Genomic DNA, 20,783 nt, shown 5'->3' with positions numbered 1-20,783 from the left:
CATGGGAGTGTAATCATGGAAATAGAGTTTCTGATGAGCCTGATGAGGGGAACATTTCATCCCTCTTTGTGGGCTGCCATTAACTCACGAATGAGATATGGAATTCTTACGTGGTAAAGGAGGGAGATCTCAAAAGGTCGGAGAAAGGAATGTAAAGATGGAAGAGAAGTTACTAAATTCCAGGGCAATGAGAGGAGGAAAAGGGAAACATCTCTTCGTAAATATGCAGAACACAAAAATCAGTGATGTCACTTGTATATGTGAGTATGTGTGTACGAAAGCTTCGCCAGGGTCCTATGTATTCTGGGTAAGCAGTTAACTAGTTATAATTCTCTTCCTTCTTCCTCCCTGTATGGAGATGCCAGTTTTCTCTTTTGGTATGTAACAATAGCCTCCAATATATCGTGGGGAAAATCTCCACACATCACTCTCGTTGTCCCCTATCTCTTGAGCCAAGAGATATCTGGTTAGGCCAAGACCTCACTTAGCTGCCATAGCCCTGAGTTGCATCCCACTGCAATCTGCTTCCTTCTAGTTGCTGTTTCTCTCCCTGTATTGCTCTGCCCTAACCACAGACACAGACATTTCCCTTAATTCCTTGCCATGACAGCAAAGACGAGGCCCCAACTTCCACTACTACCTGTTGAAAGTATAGGAATCACTGAAGGAAACTACCAGAAGGCTTAGAATGAGATACTAGGTATGGCTGTTCTTAGAACCCCCCAGCTCAATCCCTTCCATGGGAATTGTACCTTCAGCCACCTCTCTGATTGAATATCCAGTCCTTCTCAGAGTTGAGGTAACCATCCCCAATACCTAGTCTGACATCAAGTGGGAAGGACCAGCTTACCTCACTTCAGAAGTAATCTCAGTCCTCTTCTCCTAACAACATCTGTCTCAACCTCTGGGGAACGCCTAGAATGGCAAACAGCTTCCTCCTCAGCTCTCATCTCCATGATTTGCTTTGTTCCAGGATGACTGACAGTTTGAAACTGGCCCCTCATGAGAATCCTCAGTCAGTGCCTCTGGGTCTATTCTTCCACCTCTCTTTTCAACTCTCCACAGGTATGCCTTTTTAAGGGTCTGTGCTCCGTGTCCTTTTGGCCTTTCTGCATTGCAATTATTTGTGTGCTCATATATTCTCTCATCTTTAATGAGCACCTTGAATCCTACCCACTCAGCTCAGATTTATCCTTGTTTTCTCCCACAGTGTGTGGTATCATGAAAAAAGCCATAGAACATGGCATCAACCATCCTGAGTAGTTGGACTGAAATACGTCAGGTCAGCTGCTCCCTCTTCTACCCAGTTCTCCAAAAAGAGAAACCACAGAGTCACTGATTTCCCTAGGAGAAAGGCATGCCTTTCAAGAACTTCCACAGTGTCCCCACCCCTACCCCTTCCTAGGGAAACCCAACCTGACAGGGGTATAAATAGACACCCGGCAGCATCTTGCCCTAACTTGCTCCTTTCTTTCCATAATGGACAAGCCCCTGTTGCTGGGACTTCCCATCCTGCTTTGCTACATTAGAGGTGAGTCCCTACGGTTGACAGTTGGGGAGGTGTGTCCAGGATCCTGGAATGGGTCAGGGCTCCTGTGACAAAGGTCCTCTTCTGGGAGCCATACGACCATTCTTTTTAAAATTGTTAATGTTTATTTTATTTTTGAGAGACAGAAAGACAGAGCATGAGTAGGGGAAGGGCCAAAAGAGGGGAAGACACAGAATCCAAAGTAGGCTCCAGGCTCTGAGCTGTCAACACAGAGCTCAACGCAGGGCTCAAACTCATGAACCGTGAGATCATGAGCTGAGCTGAAGTCGGACTCTCAACTGACTGAGCCACCCAGGTGCCTTCATATCACCATTCTAATACCATGCCTTCCACTCACAATGCACCACATCCCTGGGACCTTTCCTCTTATAGGATGAAAGAAGTGGATTGAGAGGATTTTCACAGAAGCAGACATAAGGTCTGCAGAGCATGTATTTTTTTTTTTCCCCAACAGTACTGTCTGGGTCACTGGAAGAGAGTGATCATTCCTGTGAGTATAAACGGATCATTGTGTGGGAGGGAGAAGAAGGAAGGAGGGCAGAGATGAGCCAGGCAGTGTGGGCATTGGGTGTTGAGAGGAACCCAGAGATAGCCCTTGAGTTTCAACAGTCAGCAACCTCTTACAGCAGGATGGGCTGGGCTGGGAGCTGATTTGAAGTTTGACAAAATAACATGAACAGCAGCTGACAAGGCTGAGGGTGAGTGTAATAAAAGGCAAGCAAAAGGGAAAGGAGAGAGTGGACTACTGATTTTATAGGCACCAGGTGGCCAAACCAAAGTGTAGCAACCTCATGAATTTCAAATGCTTTTCCCCATTGTCAGCTTCCAGGCACACAGAGATATGAAAGCCACGTAGGTCAATTAAAAAGAAGGGAAGGAGGGGGAAAAGGTACATCTATCTTTCTCTTCTGGTCTGTGCTACACCCTATAGTGATGGGTAGGATATCTGACAGACCCCACCAGAGGTGAAGAGAATTGAAAGGAGGGAAGAGGTGCATAAATGTCAGGAGGCAGGTGCTGAGGCTTTGGAGGGACAGAAAGAGCCTACAGTGGCCCCAGGTGAAAAGCACAGGCTGGACCCCATGTGACGCAAGCATCCCAGGGGCCCTGTGCAGGGCTAAATCTCAGACAAAATTGCAGATTGATTTTGTTTCTCTTTGCCAATACAGTTCAGGGACCATTTTTTGATGAAAATCATTATTCTGGTGAGTGTGAAGTGGGCCTGATTTATTTCAGTCTTGATTTAGTTCTTTTCCTTATCCCTCCACCTTTCTTTCCCCTCCTACTTTTTGAGCCTAAACTCCAGAGAGCATTAACTACAATCCCTCTCCTGGCTTAGCCTCTCTTATTAGAGGCAGATGCCCATACCTCGTGGGTCTCTGGCAAAGATTTCTGGGCTTCAAGCAGACTTCAGATCTGAAAGGGGAGATGGGTTTTCTCATGGCAGTGCGAGATTGCTTCTCACTTCTATTTCTTGACCCAATAGCCCAACTTGTAGGAATCGTTCAGTGTAGGATGTGCCACCTCAAGTTTCCAGGAGAGAAGTGTTCCAGAGGCAGAGGAATATGCATTATAACAAGAGAAGAGTCTTGCACAACTGGGAGGATTTTCAAGAGTAAGTTGTGGGCTGGGGGTGGGGGAAGCTGACTGGGACATACGAGCTATAGGAAAAAGCAGGGACTGTATTTTGCCACAGGCAGCCCCAGCCCTGGGATGGCTGCTCTCCCTACCCTTAACATAGGCCATAATGAAAAATAGATAGAGGTGGTCACCAAGGGGTGGGGGTCTGTAGCTATGGAACCAGTATTTTGAGCAGCTTGCAGAAAGCAGGAAGACTACATGGAGTGGAGAGGGGAGGCACAATATGGCCAGTGGGACATAGGTGGTTGTTGGAGTGTGGAGGGCAGTTCCTTGTCTGTCCCGACCTGGACTTCCATGGGGGGTGGTCAGTGCCAGCAATAGATACTGTCTAAATGGCCCTCTCTATTTTCCAACCCTTCGTGTAAGCAAACTGTGGGCATTTATCACCCTTCCTTAAACCAGTGTTAAGATTCTCCACTGAAATATCCAGCTTTGGAAGTCCTTCAGTTGCTGCTGTCATGACCTCCCCACCCCCAATAATTTTTTCAAACTTCTCTGCCATTGCTTTTCTTCTGGGAAGCCTTCAACTTGTAGCATCTTGGCGTTCTTCACGTTTGAATAACAGAGACTTGAACCACACACAAGGTTGTTCTATGCTGGTATGTACTGGAAAAGAGTTTCTTTGCAGAAGCCTCTTTGCTAATCTGTTTCTTCGTCCTTCTGCAGGAGATGGTACTCCATGGTTAACCTTCATGGGCTGCCTGAAGAGCTGTGCTAATGTGGACAGAATAAAATGGAGTGTCTACTTGGTAGAGTTCAGGTGCTGCCGGGGCTATGACTTCTGCAATGAACTCCTATAGAGATTGCTTGTCCTTCAGTGGCCCCAATCTCTGGAGGATATTGCTGCCTCCACCTCTTTACAATGATTTCCTAAAAAGCCACATTTCAGATTGCAAGCACATGGTTCTGCCTTCTGCGTGTGTAAGAAAAATTCCTCTCCTCCTCCAGATTTTCTTTCTTGGTCCCTGGTGGCGATGGGATTTGAGGGAAGGGTGGGGAAGACAAACACCTGGGGAGTAAGCTAAATGCCTCCTGCAGGTTATTACAAAGGCTAGTGCTTCTACCACGTAGCCTACGTTGCTTCAGAAAAGGAAGACGAGAATAGGTCCATTTTTTCCTGTCTTTCCCCCTTCTTTCTGTGGCAGAATATTTTCATTTCTTTTCTTTCTTCTTCTTAAATATTTACATCTCTTGGTATTACCCTTCCTATCTTACTCCCACTAAAACATATAGCCCTGGCATTGCAGGGAGGGAAGTAGCAAAATGAAGAGACAGCCTGAGTCTTCTTGAATTTTGTTCATGAATGGTATTCCCAGAGTGAAGAGAAGGGAATTTGCATCAGAATCCTGAAGAGAGAATGATTTTCTGCCTTCCAGGATGAGGCTGTCTTCAGAGTCACAGGTTGGAGAAGTGGAGGAGTCATACATGGGATCTAAAGATAGTAACTTGTACCCTGCTTCCCTGGTAAATTCACAAGAAAGCATCCTTAGATATGGAAGAGCTATGGGGTACTTCCAAGGAGATGAAACCAGAAGTAGCCATACACATATTACCATGTGTCTAGCATTGCATGAAAGAAGCTGAAACTTGTAGTATCTGAGCAAGCCATGTGAGTCTGGCCCCTGGACATCTCAACAGCAACCTCTGTACAGAGCTGTCCCCATGAGCAGATGCCTCCCCCCTTCCCTCGCTCGTGCGTGCGCACACACACACACACACACACACACACACACACACTCAGGCTTTCCACTCTATCTAGTTCTAGTACCTGGGAAAAATAAGAGTGAGAATGACCATGCTCACAGGATTGAGAGTAATTTCTTTCTTTTTAAAAAAATTTCTTTAAAATGTTTATTTTACTTTTTTGTGAGAGACAGAGCATGAGCATGAGCAGGGGAGGGACAGAGAAAGAGGGAGACACAGAATCTGAAGCAGGCTCCAGACTCTGAGCTGTCAGCACAGAGCCTGATGCGGGGCTCGAACCCACGAACCGGGAGATCATGACCTGAGCCAAAGTCAGACGCTCAATTGACTGAGCCACCCAGGTGCCCTGAGACTAATTTCTAACAAACTGGTAGGATGAGGCCTATTTATTTGATTATATAAATATAAATTTACTTTTCCTATTTTGTTCAACTGATTATAATTTGTTACTCCCACGCATATTTTGATGTTTAGATTTGGCCAGCAAGAGTCCTTTCAATAGTCCTCATCATTCTTTGAACATGTCCTTATTTCTGCCACAGCCAAACGTTCCAGGCTCATTTTGAGCTTTCCCTCTAGGAAGCCCTGTTTCTTTTCAGTGGGAAAAGGTATTTAGAAACCAAAATCTGGGAACTAGGTAAACACATTGCTATTGGGGTGCCACTGCTTTTAGGTCTTCTCCATGGTCAAAGTTGGAGAATGCATGTGTGCATGTGCATGTACACACCCACACACAAGTACACATGCTTCCGTCTAGAATTTATTCTCATTTTTTTTCTCCTTCCATATTTCTAAGTCCCTTTTATAATATTGAGAAACTGGGCTCAAGTGATCCTCAATATATTCCTTATTTTATTATTCTCCTCTGCACAAAATCAAACTCCCATTGCTACCACCTGGCCCCCTTGGGCTTTATCTCACCTGTGTTATCCCCATGTGCAGATACCCCCCTTGCAACTTTCAGATGCCAAATCCTTTCTTGGGTCACCATGCACCCCACTTAAACCTCAATGTTCCTTCCCAGCCTGCCACTGCTATCTACCACATAAGTGGCCCTCCTCACACAGCCTAGACTCTAATAACCAACACTGGTCCATGTGACACCCTCTCAGTCCACTCAGTCACCAACTACCCATCTTCACCCACATCTATCACCACGTAACTCTGCAGGGATACCCTCCTCACCATAGCAGACTGACATTCTGCACCAAAGTGCATGGATGTTGTCCTTACCCACTTGGGTTTCAAATAACCTACGTTGGACTTATACCCAGTAATCTCCTTCATGAAGACTTACCTTGCTAAGCCTAAATACTTTTAGACTGAATTCCTAAAAAGGAAGCTGAACATTAAAAAAATTTTTCTGTGCCACTTTTTCCTTTTTTAATGTTTATTTAGTTATTTTGAGAGAGAGAGAGAGAGAGAGAGAGAGAGAGAGAGAGAGAGAAATGTGTGTTCATGCAAGCAGGGAATGGGCAGACAGAGAGAATCCCAAGAGGGTTCCATGCTGTCAGTGCAAATCCCAATGTGGGGCTCGATCTCACGAAGTGTGAGATGGTGACCTGAGCCGAAATCAAGAGTCAGATGTTTAGCTGACTGAGCCACCCAGGTGCCCCTATGCTGCTTTGTCATAGTTTCTAGCATTTCTCTCATATCTTTTAGTTCACTTTGAAATATCGCATTGAGTTTCTATCCATTTTGAAGCCATATTTTTCTGGGATCTTTTGTTTTCTGTAAGTATGGTGTTTAGTGCATCTGTCTCACACCATTATTATATGGGGTTTATTTGCAGTTCTTTTATGTCGTACATGTTTAAATTAAATGTTTTTTTTTTTTCCAAGTAGCTAAAGAGATCCCTCTGTTGGGGATGGAAGTAGACCAGGGAAGCTTTCCTAGTTTCATCTCTTGAAGGCATTGAAATGGAAGTGGTTTAAAACATTTATTCATTTCTATATAGCACCCTCTATAGAGATTTACAAGATTTGCTACCTGTCATCCCCTCTCCCACCAGGATTTGAACTTTCTCTTACCACTTTAGTCTTTATTCCCTGCTCAATTCCATGTCTACCGACTCGTCCTTTCTTCCTCAGAATAGAACTTTATTTTTGTGGAAGGAATTTTAGTGACATATTCCTATATTTCTGAGATCTCTGAGGGCTTTGGCCACCCTCATAGATCCTGCTTTTGTTAGGACACCTTCCTTTTGCTGTCCTTGCTCTTCTGCCTTATTGCTAAGAGGATTTCTGGAGATTCATAAACAATGCTTCTGTCTCTAACTTGTCCCAACTGAAAGACCACAGTCCTGCCTTGATAGTCAAAGCAAAGATTTAGCTCAACCCAAGAAATTTAAGGCAGACAACTTCAGTCTACAGACTCACAGCCTTTTCCCAGTTGTGGCTCACAATGTTCTTCCTGGGGCTATTTCCCCTGCCTGAGGGCCAGTGGGCAGGTGTCCCTGCCCTGATAAATCCGCAATAGAACTACAATTGATATGCACCCAAACTGCTGAAAGAGTACACGTAAGTTTAGTGTTTCTAGTTTTTCTTTGTCACAGGTAACAGCACCTTCCAGTATAAATCAGGCGATCCATACACATGTGTTGAATATTCACGGGGCATATTTTGAAATATTCAGCAGTTGTTTTAGAATTTTTTCCACAAAAGAACACAAGATTAAATAGTAAGCACAGATCATGTAATATCTCTATATAGAGTCTACTGAGAATCTGGAGTCAGCCTCCTGGTATTTCAGTCCAGCCATGACTTGCACCTGATGTTTGAGCAGGACAAAACTTTTAAGATGTAGTTTTCTGACAACTTCTGAACACATTTCTCTTAGAGTTCTATGATCTTACACAGATTTATACAAAAGAAACCTTGGTTTCCTAATACTAATAATACTTCAGATTTTTAGCTACATACAGTTCCTTTGATCAATTTTTCAGTCTAAGTCTACCACCCAAGCAAGGAATCTTCCACCTGAAAGAGTGTTCTAGGACCTGAATCTAGAACTGGGATGTGCATTCAGGGTGTCTTCCCTCATTGTTCCCTCTACTTCCTATGTTTCCCCCCCCCACAAAAATGTTAAGAACAGAGATGGACTCCAATTGGACAAGAAAATTAGGAGGTGATGGGGTGTTGTAAATGGGACAATATAGGAGTCAGAATCTCATGAAAATCCGAGCTGGGAAACATAATAGGACAGGCTCAGGGAGGTTGGACCTAGAGAGCTAGCGTGGGCAGGATGAAGCTCTGGGGCTCTGTCAGACTGGCTCATGAAACCTCACTTCAAACTTAACTTTAAATGTGTGCCAGTCAGTCTCCATCTCTCTGTATCACTCAGTATCTCTCTGCTACTCTTCCTGCTACTGGATAGCTTCTTCACTCTCTACATTGTTTCTCTCCTCTAATTTGAAGTTTCCAATTTTGACTTGCTTGGGACCATTCTGGGCACTAATGGTAGTAATTCCCCCGGTGAAGCGCTTCACTGTTGGAAGCTACTGCCAGCATCTCCATTCTAACCATATAGACTAATTAATTAATCCTGAATGGAAGAATCTAGTGAATTTTGTACTTCTGAATATACTAAAGTATAATACACTTGCTAACATGACACAGTTTGGAAGAAATCCAAGCATGCATATATAGAAAATATTTCAGAATTAATTTGTATGTTAAAATATTTTATTATATTTATGCAAATACAACGTGGTAGAAAGCAATAAACAATTATAGGCCTGGATCATGAAGGAAACTACTAAACTTGGGATATTATATATGCATACATAATTAAACAGCCAAATATTAAATATAATAGCGTCTGTAGATTCTAACATAGGAACAAAAACATGGTAAAAGAAAAGTTTAACCCAAAGTGAGTGAATAATACTTTAGGGAGTCATTTTTGTCATTTCATAGCTTATTAGTATAGTGAAGTCTGAAAGTCTAATCTTCCTCTGACATAATTTGTTGCGGGGATGTGTCACTAGGTTAAAAATACTCAGCTTTTTACCAATGAATTCATTGACTGCAAGGAAATATTTAAGTATTTTTCAGAACTGGGTGGTAGTAGACACCTCACATGCCAGGAAACAGAGTAGTTGGTCAATACTAGGCCAAGTGCTTATCCTAATGTCCTTGGCTTTGGCCATGAAAGCAAGAGAAGATCTTTAGAAATATGGTAACTTGGGTCTGTGTGTTCAGGAGGAGATGTGGTTGGTACAATTTCCCCCAAATAGTGTCAGGCACAAAGACTCTCTTTTCTAGTTCATGGACATCGGAGTTTTCTATCTTCACATTTATTTTCTCAAGCCCCTACTCAATACAAGCCTTTCCTGCCCTCCAACAAATCCAAAATTTTCTCCTAAAATGTCTTGCAATTTGCCATCCCTATTTCTAACCAGCCTGCTTTCTCTTGATCTTTGCTCAGAAGCTCTACTAGAAAAATACTTTGTCCCCTTTGCCAGAGATTTTACCCCAGGTTTAGCATCAGAACTTGGGGTAGTTACAGATTGCCATGCACTACCATGTGGTAAAGAAAGGGAAATCCAACCAGAAGGCACAGATGGGTGTTCTTATTTTCCTCTTAATGGAAACACTGACATAGGATACACAGAGCTTCTATGAGTAGATCTCCCGGAGCAGAGAAGAGAGTAGGGTCTGGGTTTTGAGATAATGTAAGATGATGTTGCCATTATGTAGGGGAAGGGCAAAAATTGCCAGAGGAGAGTTTAAGGTTATGGTAAGATATCATCATGTACAGTGTTTTCTTTATCTTCTCTGAAAAGTCCCGACTTTTCCAAAATATCATTTCAAGTATTACACATATGTTCATTAGTGCAGCAATGTGTTTCTCTCAGTAAGTCATGGAATACTTGGAACATTCCATCTTCACAAGGATTACATGACAGTTTTGTATAACAATACAGATATCTGCCTAAAGAGAGAAGAAAAGAAAATGTAATCGCCTTATTTAATCACATTGTCTATCTAGCAATGATGGCTCTCTAGAATCTCATGGGTTTTCTGTAGACAGGAATGAACCCCCAAACGGTGCCTGCATTTCATCTAGGTCTTTCTAGATGTACGCAGGTGTACACGCATTCGGTGTACGCAGAATTCCATTTTCCCAGCCTCTCCCATGGTCCCAGTTCCCCTCCACACCTTGACTCCAGGGAGGGTGGGCACCACTGGTAATGTCTTGTGTCTCTCTCTAATCCTCACTTACCTGTAACTAGATCATTATAGTAATAGTGATCTGTGGTACAACTCCTATTGTATGACAGGAATAAATTAAACTTTCAGCAACGTTTCTTGGGACCACGGCACTTGAATCTATCATAGAAATTACAATCGTGGCAAAACTGAAACCCTAAGAAAAAGGGGATTGATTTAAAGCAGAGCTCTAGGGAAAGTAATTCTTCAGAAACCTGCCCCATCTGTCAACATTTACACTGGTGAGGGGCGGTCCTGACAGAAAGAAGTTGACACCCTTCCTAACATCTGCCGGGGGTCCTTACTCCCTTAGGTGGGCAACACCTATAACCCTAAATATTAAAGGCTCCTCCCCCCTTCACCCAAGGCTGGGGCAGAAGGAAGACTCTAGGGCAGTGAGTGAAAAGACTGGAATATAGTCAGGGAGAGACAATGTGTGAAAAAACCAGGAATGTCCTCTCTCATTGTGGCATTATATATCCCCAAACTGCAAACCAACTACACCATACATTAGGCCACGATTTTCTGTGAAAAGAAGAAGAAAAATTCTCCTTAAGCCATTTTACAATAGCCCAAAATATCAACTTTAGAAACTGCCTCCATTTCCTCCCCATATAGCCTCTCAATACCCGTTAAATCCTCCCTCACCACGCTTTACCTTTATCCATGAAGACCACTGAGAATATGGCCAGCAGAAGCAACGGCAACAGCCTGAGACATTCCCAGTGGGAGGTCCCAGCTTTTTATTTATTTCCATCACCTGCCCTCAAGCATCCCACTAGATCACAGAATCATAAATTTCAGACCAAGCCACCTGAATCCTCTCTACAACATTCCCAGGAGAGGGTGCTTCCTGTCTGCATTTGCATTTCTCCAGATACTTAGAACTCGCCCCCCTTGCCCGGACAGCCCATTTCGTTTTATTAGATCTGGCATAAGGAACTCATTAACGTTGGTGTAGAATCTCTCACCCTAGTGCCTCTTCCCTTTGCTTGTAGTTCTATTTGTTGGCCTACACAGAGCATGTCTAACCCCACATTCACAGGAATGTCTACACAGAGCATGTCTAACCCCACATTTCCCATGTAACAAGTCTGGGGTCACTGAGCATTGTGAGGGAGCTGCTCAGGCCCTTTCGGGTACCATAACCATCCAGGACACTTGCCTCAGCATGACCTCCAGGGGTACTACATCGCTCGCAAAGTGAGCCATCACGTCTATCAGGATACTCCAGATACGGTCTGACTGCCCAGCATAACACCTCTCTGAGAGCTGGGTGGGGCCGCACAGGAAAGGGGGATGAAGACGTCAAGATGGTGTTTCCCTTGAGCTTTATTCATTAATTTCTTCAAGGAGACAAAGACCAGAAATGATTACAGTGGGAGAGACTTACACTGGGGGCTCTGGGGAGAGAGGAAGACATGTTTGGATTAGTCACTAGAAAGGGGAGAGAGGGGGGAAGAGAACAGAGGGGGCTGGAAATGAGTTTTCCCATCAGTTCCCTGCCTTTGCCTCACTTCCTCCAGATGGTGCCACACATTTGTGTCTCCCTCCTTCATCTACTATGTGTCGCTTTATCATTGAGGCTTTCCAATATACCCACATGTAAATAGGAAATATTTGTATATACATGCAAAAGTCCCTTACCACGCTTGCCATGACCCATTCCTGTTTTCTCCAGCATGCTTAAGCCAGTTTGTCATTCTAAGGCCCTTTCTTATTTAGGTTTTCTTGTCTCTATTCTGTCTCAAGAACGAAAGTGCCATGAATGCAAGATTTCCCTGTGTTGTGTTTGTTGCTTTCCCCTCAGCACTTAGATGCCTTGCACATATCAGATAATCAAAACTGTTCGATGAGATAGTGAATGCACCATTGGTATGGTTAACCTGAGAGACACGAGGGAATGGTGCCCCCATACAGAAAGCCCCAGGTACCGGGTGTGCAGGATGATTTGTGGTTGGTGATCAGCACAGAGAAGACAGGCAATGGTAATGGCAGAGTCCCCTGTCTTGGGGACAGAGTGCGTGTGGGGCCCATTGATCTGAGCGGGCTTATTTCCAGAGCCAGACACATGCTATTCTCAAGTATGATCTCTTACATAATCTTCGTTAGGAGGGTACTCCCTGTACATCTGGGATGGGAGCCCAAGCGTGCTTCCTCCCTGCTTAAAACAAGTTACTCAGTTCTCTGTGCCTCTGGGACCTCACAGGTGAAATAAAGGACTGTCAGAGGTATATCAGCTGTAGTTCTTGGGACCTAATAAATGCACATATGACCCTACTTGGTGGCAAATATTCTTGGGGCATGTTATGCACTTGATTTTTTGGAATTCTCTGAATAACCACATAGGTTAGAAATAATTGACCTCATCTTCCAGTTGAAGCCCAAGCACACTCAGAGACGAAAGATTTTCCCCCAGAGAATAAGGTGCATATCTGTGGGACCCCATGAACCATTATCTTTCCAGTCTACCATGTTGTTTCTTTCTCTTGACAATCTGAGAAGGGTTCCCAGGGCTGGAGTTCTAGGGTGGGCTAAACCCTGAATCATCAGATGACAGTGTAGAGGGAGGGAGAACAGGTAAGAAAAAAAGCGATCTCCATTATTTAAAAAAAAAAAAAAAAAATTTGCCTGGCAAAGGCATTCACCAACTCCCACTGAATTTAGGGTGTCCTCCAAGCCTGGCTGGGATCTAAGACTTGTGAGCCATTATCTGGGAAGCAATGCTCATTAGGGACCATATTTGTGCATCTTGCATTTGGAACCTGTGAGACACAGGCCCCAATCCATGGACATAAGTCTGGTGGGTCTGAGCCAGGAGCACCACGCTTATGGTTCCAAGCAAAGGACCCCTTGATCTACTGGGAACATGCTCCTGCATCATGATCTGGACAATCAAGGTTTCAAATCTGCACATGACTCCCAAACTTCATGCAATGTGTCTTTCTCCTGTGTTTGTCCAGACAACTTTGAACCACATTTTACTCTGAATAGAAGTAACAGAAATTGTGGAAATATACCACCCTTACTAAGAAATAAACAAAATCCCCTCTGTGCTTCCAAATCAGAGAAAAACTGGGGAAAATGTGTCATACCCTCATACAAGAATATTTCTGGACATATACCACAGGTTCATGTCAATAACAACTGTCGTAGTTGACAGGATATGTGTGAGATTCTGATTTGTTATTGTGAAAATTGTGCCTTTATCAGCATATCTTTCTTCCCTCCTGAATGTGAGGCCCAGAAATGATAGGGGATTCAGGAGATGGTGCCCAGGGAAATCCCTTTAAAAAGGCTAACATCTGACGCGCTTTCCAGACTCAGCCAGAGCTTTGGCTAGCTGCTTAGCTTTTCAACACTTCTGACCTCAAGATCTCAGTGTGGGCCCCAGACAGACCTTGGACACCTGCAGCCACTTCTCTCTCCCACAGAGAGAGGGGATGTGCCGTCCAGGCATTCTTTCCTCCCACACTCCATATCTTAGATGGAAGATCCTAGAACTAGGTCCCCTGCCCTCCCCTGAGGCCTGTCCTGGGGCTGAGAGTCTATACCTTCTCCCCTCCACCCCTGGCTCCTACTCAAAGCCTTTCCACCTTGCTGCCTCTTCCTAGATGGGAGGTCAAAGGGCTCAATGTCCTGTACCTTTGCTGCTCTTGCCCTGCCTGGAGGCTCAACCTGTACCCACCTGCTATCTCTGCAGGCGGAGGAGAAGGTAATGGACTTGAAGCCTTTGTAGTCAGCCCACGGTTGGGCTCACCTCGTCCCTGCAGGAGAACAGGGACAGGACAAGGGATCCAGGAAAAAGAAAAGAAAAGCAAAACACTCCCACCCCGTGCACGCAAAGAAAGTTTCCTGCATAGAGCAACATCCTCTTCAACCATTTCTGCCAGCCTCAAAGAAGCACTTTGCCTGGCCCTGCTCAGCAGGGAACACACCTGAGAGTGGAACCGTCTGGTCCCCAGTGAGTCCCTGAGAAGAGGGAGACTTGCTTTATTACAGGACTCCATGTGAGCCCCCCACACACCGAATAAAGGACGTGTGGGGATGTCCAGGCACGTTTCTCCTCCATGACATTTCTTCTGCACACAGTGGAGACCTGCCTCACTGCCAGGCCAGCAGGGCACATGGGGTCTGGCTGACTTGTTCTCCTGGCTGGCACTTCACCGAGACCTGGTTCAACAGAACCACGCTCCCTCTAGGAGCTGGACCCACCCCAGAACACTGCCCTGAATGCCTGGGTCTCACTCCAGAAACTGTTGCCCTTCCCCCCTACTCAACCCAAATCAGCCCCCTGACCTCGCCCCACTTCCCTCCTTCAGACTTTCTCACTATGGACAGCCTTGAAGGTACTTTTTCCCAAATAGGTCAAATGGAGGAGCTGGGCATGGAAGCATTAGAGCCCCACGTCTTTATTTTATGCCTAAGAAGCAGGACGGAATTGAAATTTTGCCACAGTGTGAAGACAGAGGAAGATCCTGATTTGGGTCCTCTCGGCTGTCGGGTCAGGGATCATGTCTGATTGCTGACAGAGCAAGAAAACAGGAATTCAGGGTCAGATATGGATTTTGAGTCGCTATTTCTCATTGGTTCAGTCCTACCACATTCTCTGCTTAGGAGCTTAACTCATCTAACAGAGTTGATAGGGGATGGATTGTGGGGAGATCAGGAGTAACAATGGACTTCTTCAAGAAGACTCCTCCTAAAGCTTTTGTGCCTGACTCTTTTTCCCAAGGCTTTTCTTAGACTGAGTCAGCAGGATCTCAGTGTTTAAGGCAGAGAGGGTTTTGCCATGAGGCCATTCTCTGATGCCTGTCCCATCACTCAGCCTACTGCCTACCAGCCCATTGTGCTAGTGCCCACCATATTTCGGAGTGGTAAGTACAGTATGGGAGGCTGCTGCAAGACACCCCCAAACAGCAGTTCTTGACCAATTTCCAGGACTGTTGTCACAGTAGATGCACAGTAGTTGGGTTTCCCTCAACAGGCTGTTGGGACATTGACAAATCAGGCTGGAGAATAGGGACTAGAAGTTATACTGACCTCCAGCTGTGACTTGCGCCTGTTCTGCCTCCCTAGAAAAACCCACGTGTGACGCCCAAGAGAGTGAGAACACCCATTTTAACATCATTTGAATTTTCTCTGAGAGTGTATCGAGAAGAATGGGGATTGTCACCCCAAACATGACATGCTAAGAGTGAGCCAGGTAGGCATTCACCATAGCTACCGGAATAGAAAGCCCAATGATAGGGCTGAAATAAGAACTAACAATGTAAAACACTTTGTATTTCTAGCTTTCTGTAGTAGCCCAGACCTCCTAGCCAGGGTAAATGTCAGAGACTTCAGGCAACAGGAGCCAGTCTCCAGATGGTCATCCGTCCATAGAGAATAGCAGGCTAGAGCCTTCAGGTGCCCCTCTGGCATGGGATGAGGAACCACCGGGCCATGAGTGTAGCTGCACGACTGCCCTGATAAAGGTTAACTGCCACAAAGGCATAGATTAGGCTTGTGTGTTGAAGTACGAACAAGAACTGTTTCTTCCAGAATGACTTTGAAGGTGGAGGCACAGGTTCAGAGTGTACTGATTTTCTTTGATGGCTAAACAGCACCAATATTCACCAAGTTCTGATATTGAGCCTGAGCAAGACTGGGCCCCGCTCTATAATTCTTGATGGCCACCGTCTGGGGAGACAGCCAGAGAATGCACAGAGATCCCAAGAAGCTCAAGTTAAATGCATAGAGAGGTTCTCTTTGTGTCTCTTCTTCATTTGTACAGCCACCAACTCTTCGAGCTTTGTTGGCACCTATAGGAGCCCTTCTACATGTTCCAAACGTCTGGGAAGAGGTCATCTTCTCTTGGTTCCCTGGGGGCAGGGAAGAGCAGGTACTAGGGGGAAAAGGAAAGGTGATAGCCTACAGGTAGTGTCAGGATTTGGAGGAGACAGTCTATTTTCCGTACACGTCTAGCTCGGGAAAAATTTCCCGAGCTTTAACACACTGTGAGATCATGTGAACTCACACAACACCATCTATTAGATAGGGAGTCATAACCCCTTCACGCATACTAGTTACTACAGGGATCCAGGACCTCAGCAAGAGAGTAGAGGAGAGCTTCAGTAGCAGAGGGAGGGAAGAGAAGGCATCACTCTCTAATCAGGAAGTTCCCTGTTACGGCCCATTAAGTTGCCATCAAGATTTCTTTTTTGATTAAAAAATTTTTTTAAATGTTTATCTTATTTTTGGGAGAGAGAGAGAGAGAATGCAAGAAGGGGAGGGAGTCACAGAATCTGAAGCAGGTTCCAGGCTCTGAGCTGTTAGCACAGATCTCAACGCGGGGCTCCAACTCACCAAATGCAAGATCATGACCTGAGCCAAAGTGGGAAGCTTCACCAATGGAGCCACCCAAGAGTCCTCCATCAAGATTTCTACTGCTTACCCTCCCAGGACTTTATATGCATATACCTTTCCTGCCTCTGGCAATCTCTCTGTCTCTCCTTTTTGACCTTTTCTTACTGGCAGTGCCTTTGCTTTCTCATTCAATGGCATCACCCTTTGCACCCAATCGTGACTGGGGGATAGGTAGAACTGGCTAAGATAGTGCTTTCACCTAGAACCAGGTGTGAAGGCTCCTGTTATTATCAATTACATGTTCATCCTGGATTAGTGGCTTCTCCCTCTATTTGCATAGAAGCCATTTAAGATCAGAAGGCTCTTATCATTTAGATAACATACTTATCTGAACACACCCTTATATGAATTTAAATCGAGCACTTCTTGGGATGTTTTTAATGCATCACATAGAGGAATGACATAGAAACTGTCACATTGTGGTTCACAAAATTTATGTAATTAAATAAACAACCCGCTCTGCCACCCCATCCCCCTGCATATATGCCAACACCCATATGACCACCTTTGTCGTCCTGATTCATTTGGGGACAGAATAAAACTTAAAACTCTTGCTATCTCTCTTCACACATAGACAACAATGTGGAAATCCCCTGTTGAAAATGGTAGCCTTCCCGAAGCAGAGTAGTCAATCCAAAACTTCAGCTCAGGTTTTTGCAGCCAGTCATGGGCTATCAAATTGTCATCTTTATCGCTTAAAAAGATAACATTTGTGGCCTCATTTTTATGCACCTGAGCTGCTCATCAAGGTTTGGAACAGGCGGATGAATAAGGAGTTGCAAGTAAAACTGAGCATATTGATGAAAAGTTTATCCTCAGAATTGATGGAATTACATGAGATTATAATCTGTTTAGTAGAATATTTATCTTTGTAAGTCAATGATTGCATCCGGGATAAGATTGTTTGCAACTGGATTCCCCATGATGGAGGGAGCATTGCCTCACCTTGAATTGCTAGGAAGATCTTCAAGGGAATAGGACTTGAAGAGCTGAAGCCACCCAATGAAACTTCTACTGGATTTTCAGAGAGCTAAAGTTCACCCAGATTGTCCTACTAAAATACACATCTTCCAGCTCACCACAATGTCAACCAATTCATTGCTTTGGAAACAAAATTCTATGGCTTACCAAGTACCAGTATCAGGCTGAGGGAGAAGGAGCAGGCTTGGGCTCGTTTTTCAACACATACTTTGGATGCTTGCCATGTGCTAGATATTGAGGCATCGTTTTAGGTGCTGGGGATACTTCAAAGAACAAATGAGACAATTAAAGGTTAGGAGGTAGATAGTGCTTTGAAGAAAGACTCAGAGGGACAGAAGGACTGATTTCAATCTAAATGGAATTAGACAATATGAAGTGGAGAATCTAATGTATGCTCCCTCAGAAAGAATGGAACTTACAAAATGAAAGACTGATTTCCCACAAAAGCTTGAATTAAAGACAATAGAGCCTCATCTCCTGACCACTGAGCATCTGCCAAAAATCTCTCGCTATCCTCAAGCCACTGAAATTACCTGTGGACTCTAGCTGGACTTCTCCCTCTTTTGCATTCCTTGACCATAAACACAGCTCACTCCAAACCCTGAATGGACTCACTTGCTACAGCTCTGCTTGCTACAGCTGTGTTTCCCCTATTGTAATTCCTCTGCTATTACCTAATGAACTCAATTTTGGTAATTTAAACTTGCTTCCATTTACCTGTTTATTTAGGTAGACAGAACAAAGCTAGGACCTGGGTCATGTCTGTGAGAAGGCCAACTGGGATAGATTTCACTTTCCTTCTCTTTCCATTGGACTATGGAAATGATCATATTTAGTAGGTAGTTTGCATTTTTGCTTCACCTATGCCAGCCACTCAGTAAAGTGTGATATGTCCATATAATTCTGAAAGGTGGTATGTTGGGAATAAAGGAACTAGGCCTTCCTATGTTAACTCTTTTATTGAGGCCCATTTCAAGGTAGCAGCACCATATCAGTTTAACATAATGCTCCCCATGGCTTTTGGTTCCAAATGACAGCTCTACTACATTTGTGACCATAAGAATGGAACTTAACGTCACGTATTCATAAGGTTGTAGTAAGAATAAAATGAGATCATGTGCATCAATGGCATAGATCAGCACTGGGCACAAGAAAGTACTCATTACCTTTCTAATGTAAAAATTATAATAAGTTATTAAATCAAGAAGGACAGCAGCCGAGGAGCCCCAGAGAGTGACCACTATCAGGGCCTATAATGGAAATGAGATCACACTGAGAACAAGCTATAGTATTAATCTGAATTAGGAGTGAATTTAAGCCTAATCTCCCTTTGTCTCCAATATATTTGCAAGATGAGCCCTTTGAAGGAGGAGTTCACAAAAATACAGAACCAGAATTTGGAGAGGAATACTTTGAGCTGCTGCTGGATGAGACCATGGAAGCTCAAGGGCAGCCATGTGTGAGATGGAACCACTGAGTCTGGCCTTAGACTGGGGTTTCCATGCAGCCGATGCCTCAGGGTAGAGGGTCAATCTCCAACAGCCCTAGGATAGAAACTTGGTTTTGTAGATCTTAGTAGAGGAAGTCCAATTCACTTCTGGACACATGATACAAGAAAACCCAAAATATCTTTTGGGTTGCTGTTCCTGTGGACGAGGGATGCTGATGGTCCAAATGCCCCCTCAATTCCTGAAGTAGGCTGGTGGGTTCCTTATGCCCTGCACAAACCTGTAGAATTAGACTCTTGATACATAAAGCTTTGTGAGGTTTTTATTAAATTTTCCCATTTCCTGTTTGTTTTTATTTTTATGTTATTATTTATATTTTAGTTAAATACAGTGCAATATTGGTTTCAGAAGTAGAATTCAGTGATTCATCGTTTACATACAATCCCAGGGCTCATCACAACAAATACCCTTCTTAATACCCTTCACCCATCTAGCCCATCCCCCACCCATCCCCCATCAACCTTCAGTTTGTTCTCTATCATTAAGAATTTCTTATGGTTTGTTTTGAAACTCTCTCTTTTCCCCCCCCTCCCATATGTTTACCTATTTTGTTTCTTAAATTTCACATATGAGTGAAATCATATGAGAATAATCTCTGACTTATTTCTTTTAGCATAATACACTCTAGCTCCATCCATATCATTGAAAATGCAAGATTTCATTCTTTTGATGGCTAATATCCCATTGTGTATATATGTATATATATACACCACATCTTCTTTATCCATTCATCAGTCAATGGACATTGGGGCTCTTTCCATAGTTTCTCTGTTGTTGATAATGCTGCTACAAACATAGGTTGCATGTACCTCTTCGAATCCATCGTTTTTAACCCTTTGGGTAAATACTTAAGAGTGCAATTGCCGGGTCATAGGGTAGGGTTTTTTTTTTAAGTTTTTCTTTTTAAGTTTTTTGAGCAACCTCTATCCTGTTCTCCAGAATGGCTGCACCTATTTGCATTCCCACCAGCAATGGAAGAGGGTTCGCCTTTCCCTGAATCCTCACCAACACCTGTTGTTTTTTGTGTTGTTAATTTTAGCCATTCTGACAGGTGTGAGGTGATCTCTCATCATGGTTTTGATTTGTATTTCCTAATGATATTGAGAATCTTTTCATGTGTCTGTTAGCCATCTGGATGTTTTCTTTAGAAGGAGGTCTATTCATGTCTTCTGCACAATTCTTAACTGGATTATTTGTTTTGGGGGGTGCTGAGTTTTAAAAGTTCTTTATATATTTTGGATACTAACCCTTTATCCGATACATCATTTGGAAATATCTTCTCCCATTGTGTAGGCTGCCTTTTGTTTTGTTGATTGCTTCCTTTGCTGTGCAGAAGCTTTTATCTTAATGAATCTCAATAGTTCATGTTTGTTTTTGTTTCCCTTGCCTCCAGCAAAGTGTCTAGTAAGCAGTTGCTCTGGCAGAGGTCAAAGAGGTTGTTGCCTGCATTCTCTTCTAGGATATTGATGGTTTCCTGTCTAAAATTTAGATCTTTCATCCATTTTGAATTTATTGTTGTGTATGGTATAAGGAAGTGGTCCAGTTTCATTCTTTTGCATGTGGCTGTCCAGACTCTTCAACACCATTTGTTGAAGAGACTATCTTTTTCCCACTGGATATTCTCTACTGCTTTGTCGAAGATGAGTTACCATGTAGTTCTGGGTCCATTTCTGGGTTTTCTATTCTGTTCTATTGATCTGTGTTTTTGTGCCAGTAGCTAACGTCTTGAGGACTACAGCTTTGCAATATAGCTTGAAGTTCAGAATCATGATGCCTCCA

The 20,783-nt window shown here is 43.8% G+C and overlaps 1 protein-coding gene across 1 annotated transcript; it reads left to right on the top strand.

The window, feature by feature from the left end:
• The first annotated feature begins 1,479 nt into the window (after nt 1–1,479).
• PATE1 (prostate and testis expressed 1) lies at nt 1,480–3,990 on the top strand. The gene is made up of 3 exons (XM_039254858.1): nt 1,480–1,531; nt 3,036–3,164; nt 3,857–3,990. Exons 1-3 carry the CDS (start codon nt 1,480–1,482, stop codon nt 3,988–3,990), a joined length of 315 nt encoding a protein of 104 aa, XP_039110789.1.
• Nucleotides 3,991–20,783: the final 16,793 nt, after the last annotated feature.

This window comes from Hyaena hyaena, unplaced genomic scaffold (assembly GCF_003009895.1).
Source record: "Hyaena hyaena isolate Hyena2069 unplaced genomic scaffold, ASM300989v1 scaffold_500, whole genome shotgun sequence".
NCBI lineage: Eukaryota > Metazoa > Chordata > Mammalia > Carnivora > Hyaenidae > Hyaena > Hyaena hyaena.
This window is presented reverse-complemented; position numbering and strand designations above follow the sequence as displayed.